The 26,606-nt window shown below is 46.4% G+C and overlaps 1 protein-coding gene across 1 annotated transcript in view; it reads right to left on the reverse strand.

The window, feature by feature from the left end:
* ENPP6 (ectonucleotide pyrophosphatase/phosphodiesterase 6) overlaps nucleotides 1-22,119 on the reverse strand; it is a 95,139-nt gene extending 73,020 nt beyond the window's left edge. Inside the window, exon 1 of the mRNA XM_056114215.1 lies at nucleotides 21,805-22,119. Coding sequence (XP_055970190.1) covers nucleotides 21,805-22,048 — 244 coding nt within the window. The 5' untranslated portion in view covers nucleotides 22,049-22,119. The remainder of the gene's footprint in view (nucleotides 1-21,804) is intronic.
* Between the last annotated feature and the right edge of the window lie 4,487 nt (nucleotides 22,120-26,606).

Consider the following 26,606-nt stretch of genomic DNA (forward strand, 5'->3'; position numbering starts at 1 on the left):
GGGGGAGTGGGAAATACCCAGTTCTACTGAATAGAGACAGAGACATAGTTCCTTAAGAACTCTTTTGAAGAAAGGGAAGGATAAGACAGGGTATTAATCAATCATCTGATCAATTATAAAATAGGAGAAGAGCTTTGACTGCTTTATCCTATGCCAAGAGAATAAAATGCCAGCAATGCTGTGCCTGGGCACGCCCACCAATAACTTGTGGGGGCCACATGAGAACAAAAGGCCAACTGGTGCCAACATTAGCTTCATGAAGCAGGAATCTTATGAGGGAGAACCAAGACACCAAAGAGGAAGTTCTCTACCTCCCTCCTGCCTGTAAGCAGCAGGGTCAATCAGGAGTGGGACTGATCCATCTCTAATTTGTATCGCCAAGAGATTCTCAAAACGTTATTCTAATTGAAGCTTATACCCTTGAGTTTCTCTGCCCAACTCTAAAGTATAGTAGAGAAAGGAGGGTGGGAGGTCATTCATGCCCTTAGCAACGTGGCTCGATGGATTAATTTGAACCCATGGTGGCTGACCAGGCATCCACCAGAGAGCTGACTGCTCAACTCATGGACTCCAAGTTTCCTTGTAGTTAAATCCAAGAAAATGAAACCCCTGTATCCTCCCACCCTTTCTGTATCTCTTACTTCCATCATACAACAACCGCCAGGCAGAAATCATTTCGTCTGTGGTCTCAATGGAACTAGACAATTCCCATGAAAACATTATAAGCAAAGTAAAGTTCTCCAAACCCACCTAGGTAGACTCCCCAAGCCTCCCTTCTTGGCCTCCTGGCTCCTAGGATCCCTCTCACAGACACTCTTTGTCTCACAGCTCTCAGTTTGAGTTCCTGATTCGGTCCCTCCATGACCTGTCCTTGACCCGGCCCCTCACAATCTCCATCATCTTCACTGAACCCTCCAGTTCCAGTCTAGACCTGAAAACCCACATCCACCTCCTGCTTAGCAAACAAATCCAGGCCCCTTCTAAATCAGTGGCCAGGGAGCAGGCTATACGTTACTAGTTCCCTATGCTATAGACAACACAGAGACAACACCAGTATGATGGTCCAAATCCTCCTATAACCCCATAAAGCAGCTACTCTGATCATCCTCTTTCCATACAGGAGCAAAGATGAAAGCTGGGAGAAGCTAAGTGGTCCGCTCAAGGCGACTGCGGGTAGGAGGTATATACCAGTCTCCCAACTCAGGGTATGAACTTGGAGCAAATGCATCACACTGCCTGCAGGGGGCCATAGAGAGCCCACTTCCCTCTGCCCCAAGTTATAGGAAGGAAAGACCTGCCAAAATAAAGAAATACATAAATAAATTTTTAAAAAATATTTTTAAAAAGACCAATGCTCCTTCTTTATTCTCAAAATGGCTCCAATTTGCATGAAATTGGAAGATTACTAACTCCTCTCATAAACAAAGGATTAGCAAGATCCCATGAACTTGATCAACAGCAAAACTAGGAGGAGAGATTCTGTATTCTGGAGATTCACCAACAACTAAACCTGATATGTGCACTCTTGGCTTCCTCCCCTCTGAGAACTCGTGTTCTCTCTGGAACATGTCACTTTCCCTATCCCTCTCCTCTCTCTCTCTCTCTCTCTCTCTCTCTCTCTCTCTCTCTCTCTCTCTCTTTCTCCCTCCTTCCTCCCCTCTCCCCTCTCTCCTCTCTCTTTCTCTCTCTCTCTCTCTCTCTCTCTCTCTCTCTCTCTCTCTCTTTCTCCCTCCTTCCTCCCCTCTCCCCTCTCTCCTCTCTCTTCTCTCTCTCTCTCTCTCTCTCTCTCTCTCTCTCTCTCTCTCTCTCTCACACACACACACACATACATGCACACACTTCCCTCAATAAAACCCTTCACTTCAAAAATAAAACTAGTAGGAAAATATTCCTGCCTCAAGGTGAAAGAAAACTAATGGGATGAATCCAGTCCAGTGCTACGTGGATCCACATAGCCTCAGCATGGGGTATGGAGAGAGAACATACAGATTTCTAGACTCATGCCAACCCCTGGGACCCTCTATATTCATCACCTCTCCCAATCTACATGGCACCTTGTCCTTGGATTAAAACCAAAAATGGTGCTCTTATCCCAAACTGGTTCAAATTGGAAAAAAAAAACCAATTCAGGCACATCCACAAGGTCATCAGTTTACAAGATAACCAGGCTGAACTTTTCAAGAATGTCAATGTAATAAAAGTTCAAACCAAACTGAAAGATAAGGGTTTCCCTTTTCACAGAGGGTAAAGAAACACGGGCCCCAAATGTGATGCTTGAACCTTGATTCGATTTTAGATTTGGAAATCATTATAGAGAATTTTTATTTTTCAACAGTACAGAAAATCTGAAAATAATTGAGGTTCCATAGGAGACTATCCCACACATGTTGCAGTATTTAGGGGTGGGGTATTGTATCTTGCTTTCAAGTAGTACAGCAGAAACAAAACAGAATCCATACTTCTCAAGGGAGAAATAAAGCAAAGGTGCCAAATATTGTCAATGGGAAGAGCTAGATGAGCAAAAATGGGAATGTTCAGGCCCTCTCGATGTTCTCTCAATTTCTTACTAGCAAAACTTGGAAAGACTAATCATACGATGGCATAGTTATTAGTCAAGAAAAATAAACAGAGTATGAGCACAGCTCAAGATTGACAATGTTCTGTTCAGTAAATGAAAGAGGTCACACATAAGTAACCTCATTTATGTGACATATTCCTACAAGGCAGAACTCAAAGGGCATAAAATGGATCCGTGATTACTGACAAAAGTGATGACATACAGGACTGGGCAGGATATGTGCAAGAGCTGGGGAAGAATGAGGCCACCCAGGAGAGAAAGAACTGAGCAGGGAAAGAGGATGGATGGAACTAATTCTGTGGAGCTCCAACGGAAGGGGCTGGCCTGACAAAAGTTGGTGGAAGTTTCTCAGAGATGGTGTTGAGGTGAAGGGGAATTGATCACACCCAAAGAGAGACAGTTCTAGAAAGCACAAGTGGTCAAAAGGTAACGTACTTCAGAAAGAGCTTAAAAGATGTCACTGGGTCTGGCCGGGAGGGGGGCTCTGAGGTGAGCTGAGTTTTAATAGTTACACTAGGAGAAGACATCAAAGGTTGAATTTCAGTTCAAATGTTTGCCTCATGCTGGTTCCAGCCGAGCTTCCACTGTTGCCCTCTTTGGTCCCTCTCTCTGTGCCCTACTAGCCAGGATGTCTTTTCTCCAATGAAAGTTATACCACACGATCTCCTGATTGAACTCTCTAAAGGAACTGCCTTCACTGAGAAGGCCCAAGGTCCCTACTATGAACCATAAAGCCTACAGTGGTTCTGTGTATTCATATTGTTCCTTCAAGAGGCAGACACTAAGATGAGACAGATACACAGACATTTACTGGAGAGTGCCCTGCAGATCAAAATAGGAAGCAGAGAAGTAGTCAGGAAGAAACTTCTGTGTACAGGTTTAAAAGTCACAGAAGGAGATGGAGAAGAAAAGGATGGAAAGGACCTTCACAATTACAAGAACTTTGGGGCAGAGGGACGGGGTCCTTGTGAGAACTTTGGGACAGAGAGATGGGTTCCTTGTCTGCCTCCCAGATGAGAAATATCCTGGTGCTTCCTTGATTGGCCCTTGATTAGGAACAGCCTAAGTGAAAAGGGCATTTGGCACTGAGGTCAACCCCACAGCAGATTGGGGACGCAGCAGAGACGATCCTGGCATGGGGAGACCAGAATAATGCTTTTTCTTGCTTCTGCATCTTTCATGGCTTTAAGGATCCACCTGACTCTCAGAAGAGATCAACAAAGTGCAGAGATGCCTCCAGACCTCAAAGTCAACATCCAGTTAAAAAATTAACTCCAGCTGTACCACCCTATTTAAAATTTTGGAATTCCTGGAGCACACAGTTACATTTGTGACTGCACAACATCTCATATTCTGTACCATTGATGTACCAGCACATCGATGCACACCACATTGAATGGGTGTAAAGTAGAAAGCAACTGATCTCCAGACATGCCACATTTCATGTCTCTGCTGGACAGGAAATGCACTCCATGAGCATATAAGTTTCAACCTATAACATGTTAGTAATCTCTTGTACAAGGGCTTAATGGCTCCAGGGTGAGATAGAGCAATGTTCACACACTTTCTTCTGTCACTGTCCTCCCATTGTTCATCGATTTGCTCGAGCAGGCCCAGTAACGTCTCCATTTTGAGACTTGTTGTTACTGTGTTTGGCATATCGAATACTTCACGGGTAGCTTGCCAGGCTCTGCCTTGCGGACGAGATACTCTCGGTAGCTTGCCGGGCTCTCCGAGAGGGGTGGAGGAATTGAACTCGGGTCGGCCATGTTGACTGCGTGCAAGGCAAACGCCCTACCACTGTGCTATTGCTCCAGCCCACACTTTCTTCTAAGGAAACATTTTTTGATCATATATATATATTATTCATGACAAGCAATACAAAGTAAATTATTTAGGGTCTTCTATTGGGGCAGGCTTGGGTGGTCACTTGTCACTTGTCATCCTGTTGATCATTGATTTGCTGGAGCGGGTGCCAGTAATGATTCCATTCGTCCCTTTCGCGTGCTAATGTAGGCCAATGGCGTACTGGGGGCTTTTTCAGGGCCAAGGGAATGAGGCTCATTATTATTACTGTTTTTGGCATTCAAATACGCCACGGATAGCTTCCAGGCTCTGTGGTGCAGGTGGGATATTCTCGGTAGCTTTCCGGGCTCTCCAAAAGGGTGGCCTCTAATCGCTATTACAGGTGTTTCCAGTCTACCAAATGCAAGCTTTGGTCAACTTAGCCTCGAGCTCCAGATGGTGGTTGGGAAAATTAGAAATAATGTGATGGGAAGGTGTAATGGTAGTGGGATTGGTGTTGCAATATTGAATGTAATAAATTATTATGAACAACTTTATGAAAGTAAAATCACAGTCCTCCCGTTGTTCATCGATTTGCTCGAGCGGGCCCAGTAACGTCTCCATCATGAGACTTGTTGTTACTGTGTTTGGCATATCAAATACGTCATGGGTAGCTTGCCAGGCTCTGCCATGTGGGTGAGATACTCTCGGTAGCTTGCCGGGCTCTCCGAGAGGGGTGGAGGAATCGAACTCGGGTCGGCCATGTTGGCCGCTTGTAAGGCAAACGCCCTACTGCTGTGCTATCGCTCCAACCCATGAAAGTAAAATAAAATTAAAAAAATAACACTAATTCACCTGACACCCTTCCATGGCATGCAGACCCCAGACCTTCCGTCTTTGTTCACAGTGCTCAACTGTCATGGCCAGCCCTCCAACTTTCTTTAGGTCACTGCTCAAATTTCATCTTCCCAGAAAGGCAACTTCTTATCCCTCTAGATAAAATGGCACTCTCTGGACTGTGTCCTTCATCTTTCCTTTTTTTCCGCCTTTATTTTATTGAGACCACACCCAGCTGTGCTCCAGGGTTACTCCCGGATTCTTTTTATAAAGATGTTTCTTCATAGCATTGTCACTGGGAGACATGCCACATTTCATGTTTCTGCTGGACAGGAAATGCACTCCATGAGAATAGAAACTCTTCCCTCTCTTGTCCTTGTGTCTCCGTGCCTGGAAGGGAAATTTCCAAGCTCCTAGAAGACAGTGGCAGCCACTGTCTTTTGAAGTCAATATACGATGGCATTCTAGCATGTCCACAGTGAAAACGCTTTGAGATTACATAGCAATGATTGCATGAGCCAGACGCTGCTTAGTGTCGGGAACCTCAGCACTGTTCACCACCTACATGCCTGAATCAAAATTATTTCGAGGAACCAGATAGTCGGGAAAGAGCCCCTAGCAATGAGTTTCTGGAAGAAGATTTGAAGGGAATAAAATAACACTGTTGCCCATCCTTTGCCAGCTTCAAATTATGATGGCTAGACCCTTCTTTAAGGTGCAGAAACTGAGGCCTGATAGAAATGCTGATACCGGGGCTGGAGTGATAGCACAGCAGGTAGGGTGTTTGCCTTGCACCCGACCTGGGTTCAATTACCAGCATCCCATATGGTCTCCTGAGCACTGCCAGGAGTTATTCCTAAGTGCATGGGCCAGGAGTAACCCATGTGCATCGCCGGGTGTGACCCAAAAAAGAAAAGAAAAATAATAAATTAATTAAAAAAAAAACTCTGACACCAGCACCAGCCCACAGAACATGGGACTCCCCTCAGGAGAGGAGATACGTCAGTAGCAACAAAAGACCATAAGAGAAATTTGAAAGATGGTCACCCAAAGTTGAAGGTACTTTTACTTTGACAACGCCTTAGTCATGGAGGACGTTTATCTGCTTAAGAAGCTTCAAGCTGGGGAAGTTTGAAAACTTCCCATAAAACCAGCTTTTCAAAACCAAGTACAGAGCATTCCGATTCTGGATTAGCCTGCATGCCAACTTGGTGTGAGGAATTCCGTCTGTTACTCTATAGGGATCCCTCTTCTCTCATACTCCCTAAAATATGGATATGTACTTTTATTTCATTTTGCTATCTGTCATATTAAGTTATTCTATTTGATATAACGACAGAATCCTGGCCCCCAGGTGGAGACTGGCCATTGACTCCTGTCACCCAGTTCCTGTCCGTGGCACTCACTTCCTTCTGACAGTTGGTTGTTGGAGGTCTAAGCAGTTCCTTACAGGAGCTTATGTCTCTCGTGCTAAGTCACTTCAAGTAACGTGAAGAATCTTCCTCTTCAAGGAGTCTAATTCAGGAAAGAGATCACAGAGCCCCTGAGCTGAATAAGCCCAGTGGTCTGTTTTTCTTTTTGTGTTTAGGTTTCATTTCTAGGAGTCAAGAGTTCATTTATATGGCATTGGAAGCCATTCTCAGTGGTGTTTCTTTGCAAAAACATGAACTAAGATTGGCTTCTGTGGGCTAACTTCCAAGACATGCAAAGCATATATTTCCCTGAAACACCAGCCCCATGATATTTAATGAAATGAAACATTGCCCAAGATTCTTGCTCCAAGTAGGTCATTTTGTCATCAAATGTGCTGGTGACACCTCCTAATGGAGCCTCAATCCCCAGGGACCCAGGGTTCCTTGTGTCATTGCCAGACCCTGCATGAGAAGCTGCAAGCCTGAAACAGTCTTGCTGATGGTGGCAGTGGGGGGAGGAAGTTACTGAAGGTGTGCGCATCTCTGCCCTGAACCACAGACAAGCATACTTTGGAAGAGGAGCTCAATTTCCAATTTTTTGAGAAATGTCCATATTGTTTTCCAAAAGGGCTGAACCAGTCGGCATTCCCTCCAGCAGTGAAGGAGAGTAAGAGAAGGGAGCCACCAAGCAAAGGATGCTTGGAGGGCTCGCTCAGGATGGGAGATGTGTGCTGAAAGTAGATTATAGACCGAACATGATGGTCACTTAATACCTGTATTACAAGCCATAACATCCAAAAGGAGAGAGACAGTAAAAGGGAATGTGCCTGCCACAGAGGCAAGGGTGGGGGGTGGGGGGAGGATGGGGTGGGTGTAATGGGAGGGACACTGGAAACATTAGTGGTGGAGAATGGGCACTGGTGGAGGGATGGGTACTCAACCGCTGTATGACTGAAACGTAATCACGAAAGTCTGTAAGTCTGTAATTGTATTAATTGTATCTCACAGTGTTTCATTTAAAAAATTAAAAAAAAAACATACTTTGGAAGAAACCAAAAAGGTCTCAGAAAAAAGTCAACTGCAGACCAGAAGCCCAAGGGCAGCAGCAGGAGGTCTGGATAGGGACAAAGGAAGTAGGCAGGACAAGGAATAGGGCCCTAAAGGAAAGGAATCCTCTATTTAGAATGTCATGAAGTTGGCCTACTGGTATCTGATAACCTGAATGACCTAGACCCTCCTGGACCTGGATCCGGACACCAGAAGAGAACCATCTCAGCATCCCCTCTCTGTTTTAACGGCCCACATTTTGGGGACATAATAAAGAAATGCTTTGGGCCATATTCTTTGTCTCACCCTGCCTATTCCTATCTTTGTCCCTGCTTCTTAGTCTCCTTATGTGATAGAAGAAGTATGGATTTCCAAGTACATGGCAGGCTCCAAACAGCCGTCACCAAAGAAATCTAGAAAGATGGGAATGGGGAAGGGGGGGTAACTGAACCAGGGTCTACAGTGTGCAAGCAAGTATCTTACCTCCTATACTATCTCTCCTACCCCTATTCTTTCAAAGCCTCGTTTCCTGGAATCCCCATACATGACCTGAGGTGGTCCTGCCTGCTGTTTTATGGGCTGAGACTTAGAACCAGTGACTTTCGGTGTACTGGGAAAGTGAATTAGAGTTGTGATCCTAAACAGTTTTTCATTGAAGTATTCTGACATAACTCCCACAGGGGGAAAAACAATCTGTGGTCCTTTTGCCCCAGTTCCTATAAGGAAAGTAAGTTCCTCTCAGCTAAAGCAAACAGTTATGCACGCCCCCAAATGCCTGTACACCATGCCTTCCCCTCTGTTAAAATTCTCTGTACCTATGAACCCAGCTAGAGTCCCTTACACCCCACCAAGCTCATCTCAGGTTCCCAGGGTTACTGGCATCTAAAGGCAGCAGAATGCCTTCCCCCACCTTTCTACTTTTACATCCCCCAGGGTGTCACCTAAGAGATAGATGGGCTCCCCAAACTGTTTAGACAGACCCCACTCTGAGGTCTCCACTGATCCTCTGACCGAGCACTTGCTAATGAAACAAGGCTTTGATCTTGTCTAAAGGTCTAGCTCCTTGGTGAATTTCTTTTTACCAGCCCACCAATAAAGTCCTGTAGAAGGACGCCCCCCAACACCCCTTCACTCCTGCTCCCACCAGGGTCTTTCTGCCATCACCCCCCCGCCCCGCGCATGACCCCACATGGGACAGGAAACAGCAGGGGATAGTTTATTCGACAGCTTCCCCACCCTCTAAATTAAACTTTGGGGGTGGGGGGGAGGGTGAAGAAGAAAATCAGTTGCAAAGCACATGATACAAATCCCTGGCCTGGGTTTCTAATTGCAACCATGCTGCCTCCACGAAAAACAGTGACATGTGGCCGCATGTGTCCAAGGCCACGGGGTCAGGTGGCTGCCACCACCAGAACAAGAACCCGGTGCTTCCTACTTCCACCACTGGCAGCACATGGACATCATCAAGGGACAGAGAAGCCACCCCCGGGGGGATGGGGGGGAGGTGAGGGGGAGGGCCTGAGGGCCTGATACGGTGAATGAATAGAAAGGAATCCACTGGCGGCCGGAAGTAACACTCTCCTCTCGCAGGAAGTGGAACCCTCGAGACCAGAAGTGAGATTGCTTGCACAGCCGGAAGTGGGCCTCGAACACGGCCTGAAGTAGAGCTGGAGTGTGGACTGAAGCTGGGATGTTCAGGTTTCCTGAGGAACTGAGGAAACATAGGCTGTATGATGGCTACAGAAAACATGAGGATGCCTGGTCTGACACAAACATCGCCTCTGCTCTTCACGTTCTGAGGAGATCCCGCTGACCACAAAACCACCTAGCGAGGGAGTCCAGCCGTTGAGGATTGCTTGGCCCGCGCAACGTGTTGCCCGGGAGCTGTCACTGAGGAGAACACTTGCACACAAAGTTGGAAATGACTCCGACGCCTCAACCTGGAAACACTCGGAAATTAAAAAAAAAAAAAGTTGCTAGACAAGAGCACCGGGTTACTTATCTGTCTGGAATGTGACACGCCAGAGCGTTTTCAGTGAGGTGTCCACTTGCCTCTTAAAATGCTTGACACGGTTTGCAAATGCTTTCCTCAGACCCGTCACTTACGGGTTCCCTGAACGCTTTTCTGGCTGGGTGTGGATTGACTTGGGGAAGAAGACCGGGGAGACCATCATGGAGCTGTAAAGGGGGTCCTTGCGGCCCGTTAGGATTGCTAATCTGTCAGCACATCGAGTGGGTTGACAGTTGGGATTCCCTTTCTATTAGAAGTTGGGGGTGCAAAGGGGACAGGGAACAGCTTCAAAGGCAACGCGTTGAATATTAATGACACAGCAGTTTTCAAGTCACTTTAAAGCCAGCATACAAAGAGGCCATTTATAGAGTTTTTCCTCAGCATCAGGGCCAGAGTCTGTTGACTTGGGTCGGAGGATGACATGGCTCCTGCCCTCCTGGGGACCACTAGGCCCTCCCAGCAACCCCAGAATGAAGGACAATCAGAAGCGTTTAGTCCAGAACTGCACAGAAGTGGTCACGGGGTCACAGACCCAGATGTGGCACATGAAAAAGGAGCCTGTTTCTACCCGTTCTCACCACGGCTCAGCGCTAGGCCTCTGGGATAAGCAGTTGAGTGTCTGAGGTTGAATCCTTTCCTTTATACATGGGCCCAGAAGCGTTCATTGTAGGGCATTGTCCATTGAGAGGCACAAAGGAAGATTTACAACTGCGTTTCACTGTCCATGAGGTGGCTTCGTCTGGAAGAAGCCTGGAAGGGCAGCATGACACACACTGGGTGTCTATGTGTCCAGCCTCCTGCCATGTGCTTAACACAGCTCCAAGGTCACCAGACACAGCCTGGTGCCAGGGCAGCTGCCCCACCCCCAGCAGCTCCCTTGAAAACAGTAAGGATAAGACTGCAAGATGGTCTCAGAGGAGTGTGAGGTTTCCTACACCTGTTCCCACCAAGTGGAGCTCCGTACTTTTGAACCATGCAGTCCCTCTCTGCCTCCGTTCTCTCATATGTCAAAAGAAGCTATGCTGACCTTGTGGGAATTGAGTTAGAAGGTGGCTACCATCCATACCTAACCAAGGTGCAACATATCAGTGACATTTGGGAAATGGCACCTGCCCCCTGCTTGGTGCATCTGGCTGCGTGTTAAAAGGAATTGTCAGTGTAGCTGCAATGTAGGCCATATGTTGCCTTCTCAGATTGACTCTGCCCCCTGGAGGTGGTGTGAGGCAAACGCTGGAGGATGGAAGAGGGCACAAGTATGATGTCCTGGTTGGGATTTACTCACTTTCTGTCTAAGCAACTTCAAACAAGACACCTACCTACTCCCTCTGGACTTATTTCTGTCATCTGCAAGAACAGCCCTTACATAATTCCATAGATGATTCTGGAAATCAGTGTAGGTCTCAAGATTAGAAAGGAAGAAGGAGCTCTTGCTATCATCAGGAAACATGTGCGTTGAAGTCTCCATGTTTGCAGAAGCTCCTGAGGAATCCACAAAATATTAAATGAGTCAATCTGATCCACATTTCACCACCGCTGCCATGTAAGCTCACTGCCCAGTTAAATATTCTGGATATTCTGGATCGCACAACACCTGTAAACTCTACAGTACTAACATCCCAGTAGGAGCACAGCAGATGGGATGGGAATGTAATGCAGAATCCAACTAAGCTCGACTCACAAAAATATTAATAGTGAAGGCTCAGGTAGCAGCAGCAACTTAATAAATCCTCATACAAGGACTTCATGTCCCCGTGGTGAATACAACAATTTTAACAAATTCTCCTTCACTGAAGTCTTTTTTTTTTTTTTGATAGTTCCATTAGCCGTCCAGTGGTAAGAAGCAATATAAGATAAATTATTTGGGGCAGCTACAGAGGCAGGCTTTAAGGGTGGTTGGGGAAAAGGGGGGAAATGGTGGAGAGTGTGTCACAGTGATAGTGGGATTGGGATTGAGATATCGAATGCCTGTAACAAATGCACTGTGAACAACTTTGTAAACCATAGGGTTTAAATAAAGTGGGGGAAAAAGAATGAATTCATTAAGTAACCAGATGCAAGATAATACTACCATGTTAATTTTAATACAGTGCAAAAATGAACTAAAGAGTGTAATTCCATTCACCAGCACTTTGAAAAGAATAAAATTCTAAGAAATATTTAACAAAGTAAATGTAACACTTAAACACTAAAAACTCTGAACTATTCCAGAAAGAAATCAAATTAATGAATGCCATTTTTGTGAATAAGAAAAATTAATATTATTAAGATGGTAATACTTCCTGAATTATTTAATATGTTATTAAATAATAATGTAGCACTGTCACTGTAGCACAGTCCTCCCGTTGTTTGTCAATTTGCTTGAATGAGCACCAGTAATGTCTCCATTGTGAGACTTGTTACTGTTTTTGGCATATCAGATACATCATGGAGAGCTTGCCAGGCTTTGCCATGCAGGCAGGATACTCTTGGTAGCTTGCCAGGCTCTCCGAGAAGGGCGGAGGAATCGAACCTGGTTTGCTTCACGCAAGGCAAATGCCCTACCCGCTGTGCTATCGTTCTAACCCATTAAATAATAATAATAAATAATAATCACTTCTTGGGGGATTCATACCCGGCAATGCTCAGGGGTTATTCCTGGCTCTGCACCCAACAATCACTCCTGACAGTGCTCAGGGGACCATATGGAATGCCAGGGATCGAACCCAGGTTGGCCAAATGCAGGGCAAATACCCTGCCCGCTGTACTATCACTCCTGTACTATCACTCCTGCCAATAATCACAATTTTAAAGACATCACAGTTCCACAGAGCCTTGAATATAATCTCAGGGCTAGGATGAAGGAGACGTTACTGGGTCCTGCTCGAGGCAATCGACGAATAACAGGATGATCTGTGATCTGTGATCACAGTTCCTATCAACATCCTCGCTGGATTTCCAAACTCCCCTCACAAAGATGATAAGCTTATTCTAAAACTCATTAGGAAACAGAGTGACTCAAAATAACAAAATAATCTTTCAAAAGAAGTACGATCTATAAGTTGCATTTATAAGTTGTTTGACTTATAGATTGCTATTTCATAGCTTACTACAAATCTATAGGAATCCTGACATTGTGGTCCAAGTATGAGAAAAAAACATACAGAACAACGGAATAAACCCCAGAGTGTAGGAACAAGATCTATCATTTATGGTTAGTTGCTTTTCAACAAAAGTGTCATGAAAATTCTGTGGTAAAGGAACAATAGTCTTTTCAATGAATAACAGCACAGTAAGTACTTCGCACTAGTCATAAAAATTAACCCAAAGTGAATCACAAACTTCAAAGAGCTGAAAGCAAAGTGCTTCAAAAGGAAACACAGAAGAACATATTCACAATGTTGTATTAGGCAATTATTTCTAAGATCTGATACAAAAAGTACACGTAGCAAATGAAAAAACAGTGATGAATAGGACCTCATCAACACTAAATGACAGTCACTGTCTGAGAAAAAAAATCATTGTAATCATATATCCTGTAAATAATATACCCCAAAATAAAAGAACTCTCACAAAAAATAATAAAGTCAATCCCATTTTAAATGTGTATCAATGGTAAATTAATAATAGTAAATGATATTATAATTGATAAAATTATATAATTTTATTATGCATTGCTTAAAGTAAAGTAAAGTAAAGGCCCTCCCGTTGATCATCGATTTGCTCGAGCGGGCCCAGTAACGTCTCCATTGGAGACTTTGTTGTTACTGTGTCTGGCATATCGAATCGATATGCATTGCTTAAAATATATAATAAAATGTAAGTAGACATTTCTGCCCCTATTGCTATTGGCTTCGTGTGTAGGGTCTTCTGCACCTGAAGGCAAATAAATATGTTTGGCATTTTGAAAGTTCCTTCTGCTTGTTGCATTTCATTATTCTGAATGTTCCGAGTGGGTGAGGGGGTGAGGTCTGGATTGGATCCAGTGGGCCTTTTCACCTTTGCCTATCTTTGTTCACATAGTCGGAGTGTCCAATTTTGCTCAGGCAAACACTTGCAAAGTGGCCTTTGAAAGCCCTACTCAGACGTCCCAAGAGACATGCCATGGTTTGGGATGAGGCCAGTTGGCTAAGCTGCAGGAGAATAAGCCAGACTGGGAGTGACTGGAACCTGGAATTAGATCCACCCAAAGCCCAGTGAACTGTGGATCTGGGTGGGCCCAGGCTGGTTCAATGCAGGGGTGGCCTTATTTTGGGCCTGGGAGGAGTCACTTCCTCGAAGGGGAAAAGTATCTGCAGGATTTTTCACCAAAACGTCTATTTAGGATGTCAGCGTGGGCGGCTGTTTGTCCAGACGGGTCTGCCCAATTCCTTTCTGTATTGTTGCCTCAGTCAGGGCTAAAGACAGGAGGAGGTTGGTCAGTTCCCACCCAATTTGCACTGAGACCCGAATGTCACACACCAGATGGAGGTGGCAAGGGGAGAGGGATTTAAACCTGCCCCAGCTCCTCACCTGGGAGACAGTGAACACAGCAGTCCTGCTCACAGGAGTTTAAAACGTCAGCATAGCACAGGGGTTAAGGCACTTATCCTTGACTTGGCCAACCTAAGTTTGAATCCCTGGCACTATATAGAGTCTCCTGAACATTATAAGCCCCGAGCACCTCCAACTGTGGCCCCCAAAACAACCATATAAAGTGAAATCGAACATGAACATGCTGACTCATGCTCACCCTGAATTAACCATCAAGGATAAAGCAGGTAAGAGACACAACCGTTATCCAGTTTCACCCAAACTCCCAGAAGCCCTGGATGGATTCACGAGGTCCTGCCAATCCACCAGCCGGGGAAGTGAGGTATCAGAACTCCCCCAACCGCCAGAGACTGCAGTGGCTCCATGGAGGATGGGGCGAACGCTGAAAAGTGAGGGTTGGCTGGTGTTGGAGTAGAAAGCTTGCTTTGGAGCCTAAGAGACAGTCCAGAGGGTAGTAGGGCACCTGCCTTGCATGCAGCCGACCTGAGTTCCATCCCCCACAACCCATCTGGTCCCCCATGCCCGCAGGAGTTATCCCTGAGCAGAGCCAGGAGTAAGTCCTTAACATCATCGAGAGCAGCCCCCAAAACAAAATAAATAAATAAATAAGATTGCTTCAGCTGTCTTAAATCCCCCTACAACTATTCTTCTTCGGGAAGGGACTTCCAAAGGCATCTCCAGGTCACTGGCGCCCTGATAAAAGTGGGAGTGCATGGCCAGGTGGGGGCAGTTAGGAAGGTGCTTCCATCCAGTGACCGGCAGGCGGAGACAGAGAGCGGGAAACCTACATCAGCTGGGCTCCTGGGGTCTTCTCTGGGCCAAGCAGTTCCAGCAGCAGGAACAGAAAGTTCAGGTCAAGTTCAAAGGTGCTCTGTGGACAGGGACCCAGAGGAAGAGGCCAAAGGAAGGGTGTGGGGATGAGGCCAGGAGGGGCCGGGGCCCGGAAAGCTCAGCTTTTCCTGGAAGGTCTTCCCAAGACCCCCAGGCGGTCTCTGGTGAAAAACAGGACTGGGTTTGGGCAAGCAGGAGCACAGCTCGAGAAAGAGTCTAAATTAGGAAGCTGGCAAGGTGGGCAGAAACCCGCCTGAGCAGGAGCCTGGCAGCCTGGGAGGTCGTGTCCAAACTACTGGCTGTGGACAACTATTTTTGTTCTGTTTGGGGGCATCCTCTGGCTGTGCTCAGGGCTCACTTCTGGCTCTGTGCTCAGGGCTTACTCCTGGCTCTGTGCTCCGGGATCATTCCTGGTAGGGCTCAGTAGACCACACGGAGTGCCAGGGCTCAAACCCGGCTTGGCTGAGTGCAAAAAAAAGTGCCCTACCCACTGTCCTATCACTCCAGCCCCTGCCTTGGGGACTTTAAACTGACTGTCCCTGGACAGATGCCCTAGAGAAAAAAAATAAATGAATTCTCCAGAAGACTGAGGGTGGAAGCTTTGAACCCAATTTCTGCATTGATTTTCTTGAGTCTAAATCATGGCAGATTTTTGTGTAAATCGGCAATTTTCTTAAAAGCAGGGGAATCCTTACTTCAACCCAGGATCCCTGTACTCTGGAATTTCGGGCTCTGGCTCCCTGGTGGGAATTTGCTATTCCTAGTTGTGCAATAGGAAGTGTGTTTGGCTTCAGGGTGGTTTTGAGCGGTTAGCATAATTGATTTTGCTTTGATTCCAGCAGTGGATTAATAAAGTACTTTAATGCAAGCACCAGCTGGCTTCTGGTCTGGACATGGGTGAGCCTCTACCTCTGGGTCCCCAGTGCCACACACAACCTGCAGTCACACCAAATCAGCATCACTAATGGCTTGTGACAACTGGGAGCAACATCAAGCCCCACTGCTGACTTCGCTTAGCATCTGCAGCCAAGCCCCCTGATCCCTGCTCTACAGTTACTCTTTTCTTAGTATTGTCCAGACACTAGCATACTGTGCTAGGAGACAGATTTTGCCATGGATGCATCTCTTGATACGTTATTTTCAGAAAATAGAAAATTCTAGATGGATTTCCCTGCAACTCAGAGCATTTCTGGACTACTTTTCCCAGCTGCCTACCCAGAAGATTTCAAGAATCACAAATAGGGGCTAGAACAATAGTCCAGTCGAGAGGGCATTTGCCTCACACACAGCCCACTCGGGTTGGACTCCCAGCATCACAAATAGTTCCCCGAACACTGCCAGGAATAATTCCTGAGTACAGAGCCAGGAGAACCCCCTGAACATCACTGGGTGTGACCCCCAAAGAAAAAATTAAAAAATTAATGTACTATAAAAAAAGATTTATGGGCTGGAGCGATAGCATAGCAGGTAGGGCATTTGCCTTGCACAAGACCGACACAGGTTCGATTCCCAGCATCCCATATGGTCCCCTGAGCACCGCCAGGAGTAATTCCTGAGTGCATGAGCCAGGAATTACCTGTGCATTGCTGGGTGTGACGGAAAAAGAAAAAGATTTACAAATAAGGGCCAGTTTGATAGTAGAGGGGTTAAGGCCCTTGCCTTGCATGGGGCCCACCTTGGTTCAGTCTTCTGCATTGGTCAGACCCCCTGGATACCATGCTAGGTGTGATCCCTGAGCACAGAGACGGGAGTAAGACTATAGGAGCACTGCCGGGTGTGGCCCCAAACCAAACAAAAATCATAAACCAATGCTGCCATTCTGCTTAGCCAAGTGAGCCTGAGTTCTGCTGCCTCCAGATACATACAGTGTGATCTTTCCCTGCACAGGACGCATCTCTCATCTGCAACGGCACTTGACTGCTTTAAACCTCCCAAAGGTCTAATGTACACTGACCCCAAAGTGGTTAACAAAGGGATCCACAGTGCAGTAGATTTAGACAGGAAAGGATTCCAGCAACTGGCCATTCGGGTTGTGCTTTAACTAAAATTCAGTTCATCTACACTAACTCTTCCAAAAGAGTGCTTAGGTGGCAAATAAGATGCACCCAGAGTCAGGATGCATTCACTCGTGACAAAACATAGAAGAAAATTCTCTTTGCTGCAGCAAGTTGGGGAAACAACCCTGTTGAACTTTTTGTATGATCATCGGCACAGGTCTCCATAGCAAAGCACCACCAGCTGGCTTCATGGAGGGATAACAAACATGATTTCTGCCTGCTCTGGAGGCTGCAAGTTCAAGAACCAGGTGTCAGCCTATTGACTTGTGCTGTGACTCCTCCTCTTGGTGTCCAGATGGCTGCCCCCTCTCCCTGGGTCCCCAAGGCAGGGGGTTTCTCTGGGTGCCTATTTATTCCTAGTGGCTGTTTTCTCTTCCCTAGGGAACATGAGTAATTCTGGATTCAGGTCCTGCTCTCAGAGGCCCCTTTGAATTTCATCACCTCTCCATCAGACCTTATATTCCAGGATGCTCTGTGGTCCTAGGAGGTTGGGATTGAGGCTGCACTTGTGGGACACAATTCTTGCCTTGCCGTAACTGAGATTGTCAGCAGTACTCTGCTGTGTCTCTCCTCACCTCGAGAGCAAGGCTCGAGACCTGCTTGGAAGAATCTGTGTGTCCCACACAATCGTTTGATGGGTCTCCTTGATCACTACTGGAGCTGTGCTTTCTTTCATCTTTGTGCAAATAGATTTTGGTGGAGAGGGGGGAAATCAGAGCAGGACCTCGCTGAAGTCTGGGCTAGCTGATTTGCAGAGTTCCTTACAGAATCTGCTGCTGGTCATGGCCCCTCACCATTCATCGGCTTCCCCTGAAATTCTCTTTGCTAGAGAGTTTCACTCATGTGCTTAAATTCTATGTCACTGCCTCCCAAGAAGGGCTAGGAAGCATTTTTTTCTAACCCTCTATGCATTGCTCACTTTCTATGGAGCAGACTCTGCGATCTTGGTCTAACTAGGACTTAGCTGCTGAGAGACTGAGGCCCAGGACAATGCACCAGCTTGTCCAAAGGCTTTCTGAAGAGTTCAACCCTTCAAGACTCCAATCTATCCCAGAGCTGAAGATCACAGTTACCAAGAGCTAAGGAGTGATAGCACAGCGGTAGGGCGTTTGCCTTGCACGCAGCCAACTCGGCTGACCCGAGTTCGATTCCTCCGCCCCTCTCGGAGAGCCCGGCAAGCTACCGAGAGTATCTCGCCCGCACGGCAGAGCCTGGCAAGCTCCCCGTGACGCATTCGATATGCCAAACACAGTAACAACGAAGTCTCCAATGGAGACGTTACTGGGCCCGCTCGAGCAAATCGATGATCAACGGGAGGGCCTTTACTTTACTTACTTACTAAGAGACTGGAAGGATCCCAGCAAAAACAGCCCAACTAGGAAAGGGTCCCAGCAAAAACAGGCCCAATTAGGAAAACTTCAAGACACATTGTACTTGAAATGATAAAATTCAAAGAGAGCGACAAAATACCGAAAGTAGCAAGAACAAAAAACGAACTCATGTGCATATGAGAAAAGTCCCTAAGATGTACAACAGATCAATCAAACAAGACTCTGCAAGCCAGAAGAGAATGGAAAGTGGAAAGATACTGTACAAAAATGCAATGAAATGAACACCTCGCCAAGAATACTCTATTCAGCTAGGTTATCATTCAGATTTGAGGAGCAGTACAAAGCTTCATGGAAAGGCACCAGCTCAGGGAATTCCTAACCTTGAAAATGGTTTTTCAAGTGGCATTAGAAGAGCTTCTTTATTTTTTTTTTTGTCTTTTCCTTTTCCTTTTGAAAAGTCCTCATTTTTATAGTAATAAAATGGTAGCTTGTTACAATAGCAGTAGAATAGCAGCAGATAATTTTACTCCTTCCTTTCTTTCTTCCTTAAGCTATTTTTTAAAAATTTTTATTAGTGAAACACCATGAGGTACATTTGTAGACTTACAAATTTTTTGTGCTTGGGTTTCAGTTATACAATGATTGAGTACCCATCCCTCCTCCAGTGCCCATTTCCCACCACCACTAATCCCAGTATTCGCCCACTCCCCATCCCCCCATCCCACCCTGCCTCTGTGGCAGGGCACTCCCTTTTGCTCTCTCAGAAGAGCTTCTTTAAAGGACAGGAGAAACGTCCCATCGTCCCATCGTGTGGCATTGAGTATGGCACTCACTAATGGTGCATATGGTCATTTGTCTTCTACTAGATTAAGAAAAAAGGTTAAAAATTAACCACCACAAGTTGTTTTTCATTGATTTATTTTCTGATAATTTACTTGCTTTACAATTTTTACTGGACAGAGTAATATAAAATAAACGTTTATATGTCCGCCAAGGGGGCAGGCTGGGGGATGGGAGGGAACCTAGGTACATTGGTGGTAGGATTAAACAACTCTATAATGAAAAATTTTGTTAATCACAGTGTCTTAAAAAAAAAACTTTTTAAAGACTCCAACCTAGTTCTGTTAATGCCAGAGAGAGTTCTCTCAAAACCACCTCACTCTCCGCTACGCAAAAAGTAACACCAAGAGCTTTATGTCTTATGGTCAATAATTCATGAAGTGAGACCATTGCCTTTTTAAAATTCTAAGGAACCTTCAAACAATGCCTCAGCCTGAAGAGGTTGAACAGGGGCTAAGGCGCTTGCTTTGTATGCAACCAACCCTAGCAACACACGGTCCCCTGAGCTCTGCTAAGAGTGATCCCAAGCACAGAGCTGGAAATATCCTCCAACACCAACGAGTGACCCCCTACCTTTCAAAGTCAACCAAAAGCAAAAGACAACAACAAAAAATATGGAGTAACTGTTAGTGCCAAAAAGATCTGGTGGGGATGGAGCTAGTACAGCGGGTAGATACTCGCCTTGCATGTACAGACCCAGGTTTGATCCCTGGTGCCACATATGGTTCCCAGAGCACCTATGGGACGCTGGGGATCAAACCTTGGTTGGCTGTGTACAAGGCAAAAGCCTTCCCCACTGCACTTGGGCCAACACTGACTTTTTTGTTGTTGTTTTTGTTGTTTTGTTGTTATTTGTTTTAGTTGACCCAGGTTTATTTATTTATTTATTTTGCTTTTTGGAGTAGCACCCAGCGATGCACAGGGGTTACTCCTGGCTCTGCACACAGGAATTACTCCTGGCGGTGCTTGGCGGAGCATATGGAATGCCGGGGATTGAACCCAGGTCAGCAAGGCAAATGCCCTACCTGCTGTGCTGTTGCTCCAGCCCCCAACCCTGACTTTCTTAAGGCATATTCTGCTGTGGGCTGGCAAGGAGGGCATGCGGCAGCTGCCCCCTCAATGCGTTCACAGGAGGCCCTGGAGACGCTGGAACGGGCCACGCTGCGTGTGCACCGCACAAAGACGATCTGTGTGGCCGTCAGCAGCCCGGCTCAGCTTCCTGGCCAGGGTGGCAGTGCCAAGGGCAGCCAGAGCCTTTTTTTGTTCATCCTCCTTAAAGCAAAGACTCCGGTTGTTCGGCTGTTGGGGAAAATAAAACAACAGGAAACAAATTCCTTTGATTGTGAGCAGCTTGCCTCTTTTACTTTCCTCCCTCTCCAAGCCTTCACTTCTAATTCCCTAAAGTCTCCTTTGCCGCTATGTGGATGGCCTTTCTCTGAGACCGAAAGTCCCAGATTTCCATTCTCCTTTCCAGACTCTCAGTTCAGCGGGAGACCCACACGCCTGCCTCCTGCTTGTTCACTTAAGTCAGAGCATTTTCCCTGTTCGCTGACTTCACCACAGATCCTGCAGAGCTGCAAGAGGAGCGCATTCCTAAGTTTTTCCGAAATTCCTAACCTATCGCTGGTCTTCACAAAGATTAACTGAAAAACAAGCAGGAGGCTGGGAAGCCACGCTGAGGCACAGACAGGACCAATAAGATCAAAATCCTGGTTGACATTCCGTGAGCGGGGGCAAAGGTCATCTTGAGATAAAAGCCAACTGTCCCCACACTTGGGGGAAGGAAGAGTTGCTAGGTTTTTTAACTGCTCACTTTTGGGGAAGAGGCAGGGATTTTGGTTCCTCCTGGCAGTGCTCAGGACCTACTCCTGACTCTGAGCTCAGGAGTCATTCCTGTCACTTGCTACCCAGGAGAATCTATGCGGTGCCAAGGTTGAAGACTTAAAGATGGAAAGCAGACATGCAGGAGAGTTTTCCCTCCACCTTGTCAGTTGCCCTGGCCCCAAAAAAGTGACAAGTGGCATTTCCAACTAGCACTGCAAGGCAAGACCCAGCCCTTCCCTCCAACTGCCGTCTAGTGGCCATCCAGTGCATTCACACACACACACACACACACACACACACACACACACACACACACACACACAAACTCCTAAATGACAGATGACCAGAAGCAAAGGAGCAAGCGGTATTGGGTGCAGAAGACATTGGGGAAAACCTGTTGAGCTTTGAAAACTTGAGCTTAGAAAACGGGTTGGCTGGGATTTGTGCTCGTGAAACAAAGAGCCACTTTCCCTGTCACGTCACCCATTCCTGTCATTCTCTGCCCTCCACAGAGAAAATCTGAAGAGAACCTGCAAGAAAACTTTTTACAGAACAATGCAAACACACACACACACACACACACACACACACACACACACACACAGATTTCTTGTCTATTCTTGGGCAACCAGACGCAGAAGAGAACCTGAGCATTCAGATCAAACACAGATGCTGAGGGTCTAACTGCCCCTGGTGCATGCCAGCCCTCCCCTGGGGACCCCAGAGAGCTGAGGGTACTCACCGGTCATGAGCGTGTAGTAGTTGGGGTAGGAGAGACTCGGGAAGTCTGGGGTCAGGTAATCCACTTTGACACCCCGGCTCACAATCTCTCGGAACCCAGGCAAGGACTCCAGGGCCTCGTCGCTGATGTAGTCAGAGCGAAACCCATCCAGCAGAAACAACAGGAGCTTCCGGCCACTGGCCGGGACCAGCTGCCCGGGAGTGAGCGCGAGGACCAGGAGGAGGGCCCGCAGCTTTGCTGCCATGCTGCCAGCAGCCTGCCGGAGAGCGCCTGGCTGGCACAGCCTGTCCCCTTGCAGAGACCCAGGATGGAGAATCCAGCTATTCTCTCTGCTGGGGGCTGGACCTTGCCTGCTGGCCTTCCTGAGCCAAGTTGACTTCCAGAATTTAAAGGTACAGTATCCCCTTTTAAGCACATCTCTGCTCGCCCTTCCCTGGAACAACTGATGCGACGACTTCAGAGGAACTGAATTCCCCAAAGGGCCAGAAGGAACAGCTGGGGAGAGACAGCATGCAACCAACCATTTGGGGTGCCCACAGAGAGGGGGAATTAGCCTGGCCCGGGCTCACCCTCAAGAGCAGTGCCCGCGGAGGGTGACCTTTCATTGGCTGGCATCCCACAACCTGGCCTATTTAAACTCTCCCTGACTCTTCTGTTGACAATTCCATGGCACACACCTTGAAACTCAGTACATGACCAAGGCATGGATGCAGGCCTGTCAGTTCATATCCACGTACTATTTCAGAAGAAAGGATTGATTCGAGGGGTCAGAGAGATAGTACAGCGGGAAGGGCGCTGGCCTTGCATGCAGCTGACCTGCGTTGGATCCCTGTCACCCCATAGGGGTCCCCAAAGCCTCTCCAGGAGTAATTGTAAGCACAGAGCCAGGAGTAAGCACTAAGCACCACCACCTGTGGCCTAAGAAAGAAAAAGGAAGAGTGGGTGTCTAGCTCCAGCTGCTTATTGCCTGCACAGGCTCTGGCCTGCAGGGCTTGCTTCGTCTTTCACAAAACAAATGCATTGCTCATCTGCAGAAGGAGGGGTTTCTCAGCAGAGCTACAGGGCCATAAAGAAGTTTCCAGAACTGGGATTAGCAGAGGCCATTACAGGTAAATGGGCCCCAAAAGTCAGAAAAATGAGAAAGAGAGCTGGGAGAAAGCTGGAGATGGAAAATCAGGGACAAATATGGTCACACAGACCTCATGCTAAGAAAGGCCACGTGAAGGAGGAAATGGTAGGGAGGGCTAGGGGAGTACAGAAAAACCTAAGGAGTCCCTGAGACAAAGCAGGAGGTCTAGATGCCTGTCCCCTGGTGGCTCGTTATCTGCAGAGTGTCAACCCATAAGACATATGTAATCACTAGCGTGATTATTGTCACTATACTATCATGTGGTTCCTGAAAAGCTCAGGGGAAGAATCACAGGGCCGGACTATAATCGAGAGCAAATACTCTGACCTGGATGCACCTGAAAGTGACTCTTCTACCCCTGACATCAAGTCCAATCCCATGGGAAATCACTTTGAAAGGTGACTGTGAGATCATGGGTCTCTTTCCAATGTGAGCTGAGAGAAAATAAGTACATTGATCAGGGGCAGGAGCAATAGTACAGAGGGAGGGTGTTTGCTTTGCATGCGGCCGAACCAGATTTGATCCCCGGCACCTCCTATGGTCCCCCAAGCACTGCCAGGAGTAGTTCCGGAGTGCAGAGCCAGAAGTGAAGCATGAGGCATGACCCAGGTATGAACCAGGTATGACCCAAAAAGAAAAAAAAGAGAGAAATACAGTAATCAAAACCAAGCTCACCTCAAAATGCAAACCAAAGCAAGATATCATGTCACAGGGAACAAGTGTTGGAGATAACAAATGTTGGTGAGGGTGTAGGAGAAAAGGAGCTCTATTGGAGGGGAGAAAGGACTGTCAATAAAATTAAAGTAAATAATTCCCACATACAAATCCTCATCTCAGTTGACTTGAGACAAGCATTCAAGTTTTTTCCCTAATAGATTGAAATGTTTTATATTAATTTGAAAATAAAATTAGATTCTTGTTTATCTGGGCTGTAAGATATTGTTCTACTAGGATGAGAAAGAAAGAATGACAGGAAAAGATATCGAAGGAAGTAAAGAAGGGAGGAAGGGAGAGAGGGAGGAAGGGAAGAAAAGAGGAAAGGGAAGGGAGTTAGGAAGGGAGCAAGGAAGGAAGGAAGGAAAGAAGGAAGGAAGGAAGGAAGGAAGGAAGGAAGGAAGGAAGGAAGGAAGGAAGGAGAGAGGGAGGGAAGGAAAGAGGAAGGAGGAAGAGAAGGAAGGAGGGAAGGGAAAGAGGGAAGAAGGAAGAAGGGAAGGAAGGAAGAAAGGGAGAGAGGGAAGTCAGTCTGGACAATAGCGATGGTGTAATAGTACAAGTCCACATAATTTGCCTTGGTGGTGGCCCCTGGACTCACTTGGAGGGTAGTTAAGTCTCCAAAAATAGTTGAAGAGACATCTATTTTTATCTGTTCCTAGCAGAGATCCAAAATGGAATCCCTGAGTGCCTTTTGAAGAGGGCAACTCACAAGAAACTCACTTTGATTTAGAATGTCTCCCAGGGTGGCTGAGGCCCGCAGCTAATGCCAGCACAGGTCTGTGTGGGTCGCTGCTGACATGCACTCTGTTGGTGGATAACTGTACTGCTATGTCATGGCCATGTTGAGAGAGTTTTTCTCAAGTTTTCTATCAGTAAATTATCATAAATAAGCATCTCCAACCCTTAATGTTTACACCAACATATGAAGCAAGAAACATATGGGATAGAATTTAAACCAGGGAGATCCTAGCATGAATGATTGATTTCAAATATGGGAATTTCTGGTCTATAAAATGCTGGAAATAAAAGTTAAAACATAATAAGAAAAGGCAGTGGTTTTGGTTTTTTGTTTGTTTTTTTAATCATGATTACCATTATATGCCCAGAGTCTTGCGTTATCTGGATGCTCTCTGAGGGTTATCAGGGTGGAATAGCGCACAGTACATCCGACCACTTGTTTATCAAGTGTTGCTCCCACTATGAGGTCATTTCCTGCATTCCTGGATAATGCAGCAAAAGCAAAACTTCTCAGGAGCTCGGAGGCACCTTTGCCCTGAATCTTCTCCGGGACTGGTGAGCGACATGCATGAGTCTCCAGGAATGTGCTCCACAGACCTGTCAGCGATCTGATGCCTGGCTGTTGCCACAGTGGGGTGATGGGAGGCAGGAGTCGAGCTTTGGAGAAAGACACAATTCCAGGGGCTGGAGCAATAGGATAGCAGGGAGGGCGTTTTTCTTGCACGCAGCAGACCAGGTTTGATCCCGGTCATACCATATGGTTCCCCTAGCACCACCAGGAGTAATTTCTGAGTGCAGAGCCCAGAGTCTGAGTATTGCCCTCAGTATATTCCTGAGCATTGCCGGATATGACCCAAAAAGTCAAAAAAAAGAAAAAATTCAGAATCTACCTTTCGGTATCAGGCCATGGTATGACTCCAAGAAAACTGTTTAGCCTTAGCATGGCTCAACATTTTTTTTGAAAAGCAATGAAAGCACGAAGGGCCTTTCCATCTCAAGTCAGAGCCACTTAAAAGTGGTGGCCCATGGTAACCCAGATCATCCGACCTTACCCCTTCTTGCTCTGTCAATCCATCCTATTGTTTCAAGCCACTGATGACCCTCATTGACCCATGCCCGTCCCTGTCTTTCCTCGAAATAAGTCTGCTCATCACAGTCCTGTCCCCTCTCTGGTTAGACCTCAGAATTAGGGTCTTACTCTTTTTTTAGAGGGTTGGAGTCATACGTAATACCCTAGACCTAGGAAAATATTCTTCTAAAAATGAATATGAAATAAAGATAACTTTAGATTAATGAGTGATGTGGTCGTTGCTTATTAAATTATCTCACCCCAGAACAGCAAGAACACTAGAAAACCAAGGGGAAAAATGCATAAACGTTCAACAAGTTCAAGGGGCAAAAACAATAACACTGAGGGCACAGACAACATCCAGTTTCTTGGTACATCTGAAGACTGGCACCAGAAGTCAAAATTGCAGTGTTTGACCTTCACATCTTCTTCTAATATTGTTCCTTTTTGTTTCAAAAGTGTTTTATTCTGATGCACTATTGATCTAAATCACCACCTGTGAGAGCAATGGGAAAGTCTGGGGCATAAACAGGCAGCCAAGAGTCAGGGCCTCTGAGTGACCCATTCTGGGAATGGGGCAAAGATGAGTGGTACATAATCATAAGTTATGATTTAGAGCAGAACAGAAAGACCCAGACCAACCTGTTACCTAGGCGGGGAGGGGAGTGGGGCCAGAAAAGCAAATTATTAAGTCAATAAACATCTATACTGTGAGGGCAAAACTGATGCCATGACAGGCTGCAACTAACATTAAGTCTCGACTAAGCCTCAGTTTCTGTTTCCCCAAAGCAGAACTTCAATTTCTGGTAAACTCCCAGTTGAGTAATTCACCTAGATTAGAAACTGGGTAGTTGGATCTTGCCAGTCATGAGTGGTCGCCGCACCTTCTTGGAAAAACCCCAAACTGTTACTGGTACCTGCTGTCTAGTTGCTGACCACTTTTGTAATAGGGCAATGCTAAAAATAGACCAGTATATAAACCACTTCTTAACTGAAACCTACATAAACTGCTTATGATTTGGAGTCAGGGGCCTTGTCAAGACTCCACTGTGTTGGATGAGACTTGGACCCTAGCTCAAGCTAGCAATAAAGTTCCTTTGCTGGAGCACAGCAGGTAGGGTGTTTGCCTTGCACACGGCTGACCCGGGTTCA

The sequence above is a fragment of the Sorex fumeus genome, unplaced genomic scaffold (assembly GCF_029834395.1).
Source record: "Sorex fumeus unplaced genomic scaffold, SorFum_2.1 ptg000024l, whole genome shotgun sequence".
Lineage (NCBI taxonomy): Eukaryota > Metazoa > Chordata > Mammalia > Eulipotyphla > Soricidae > Sorex > Sorex fumeus.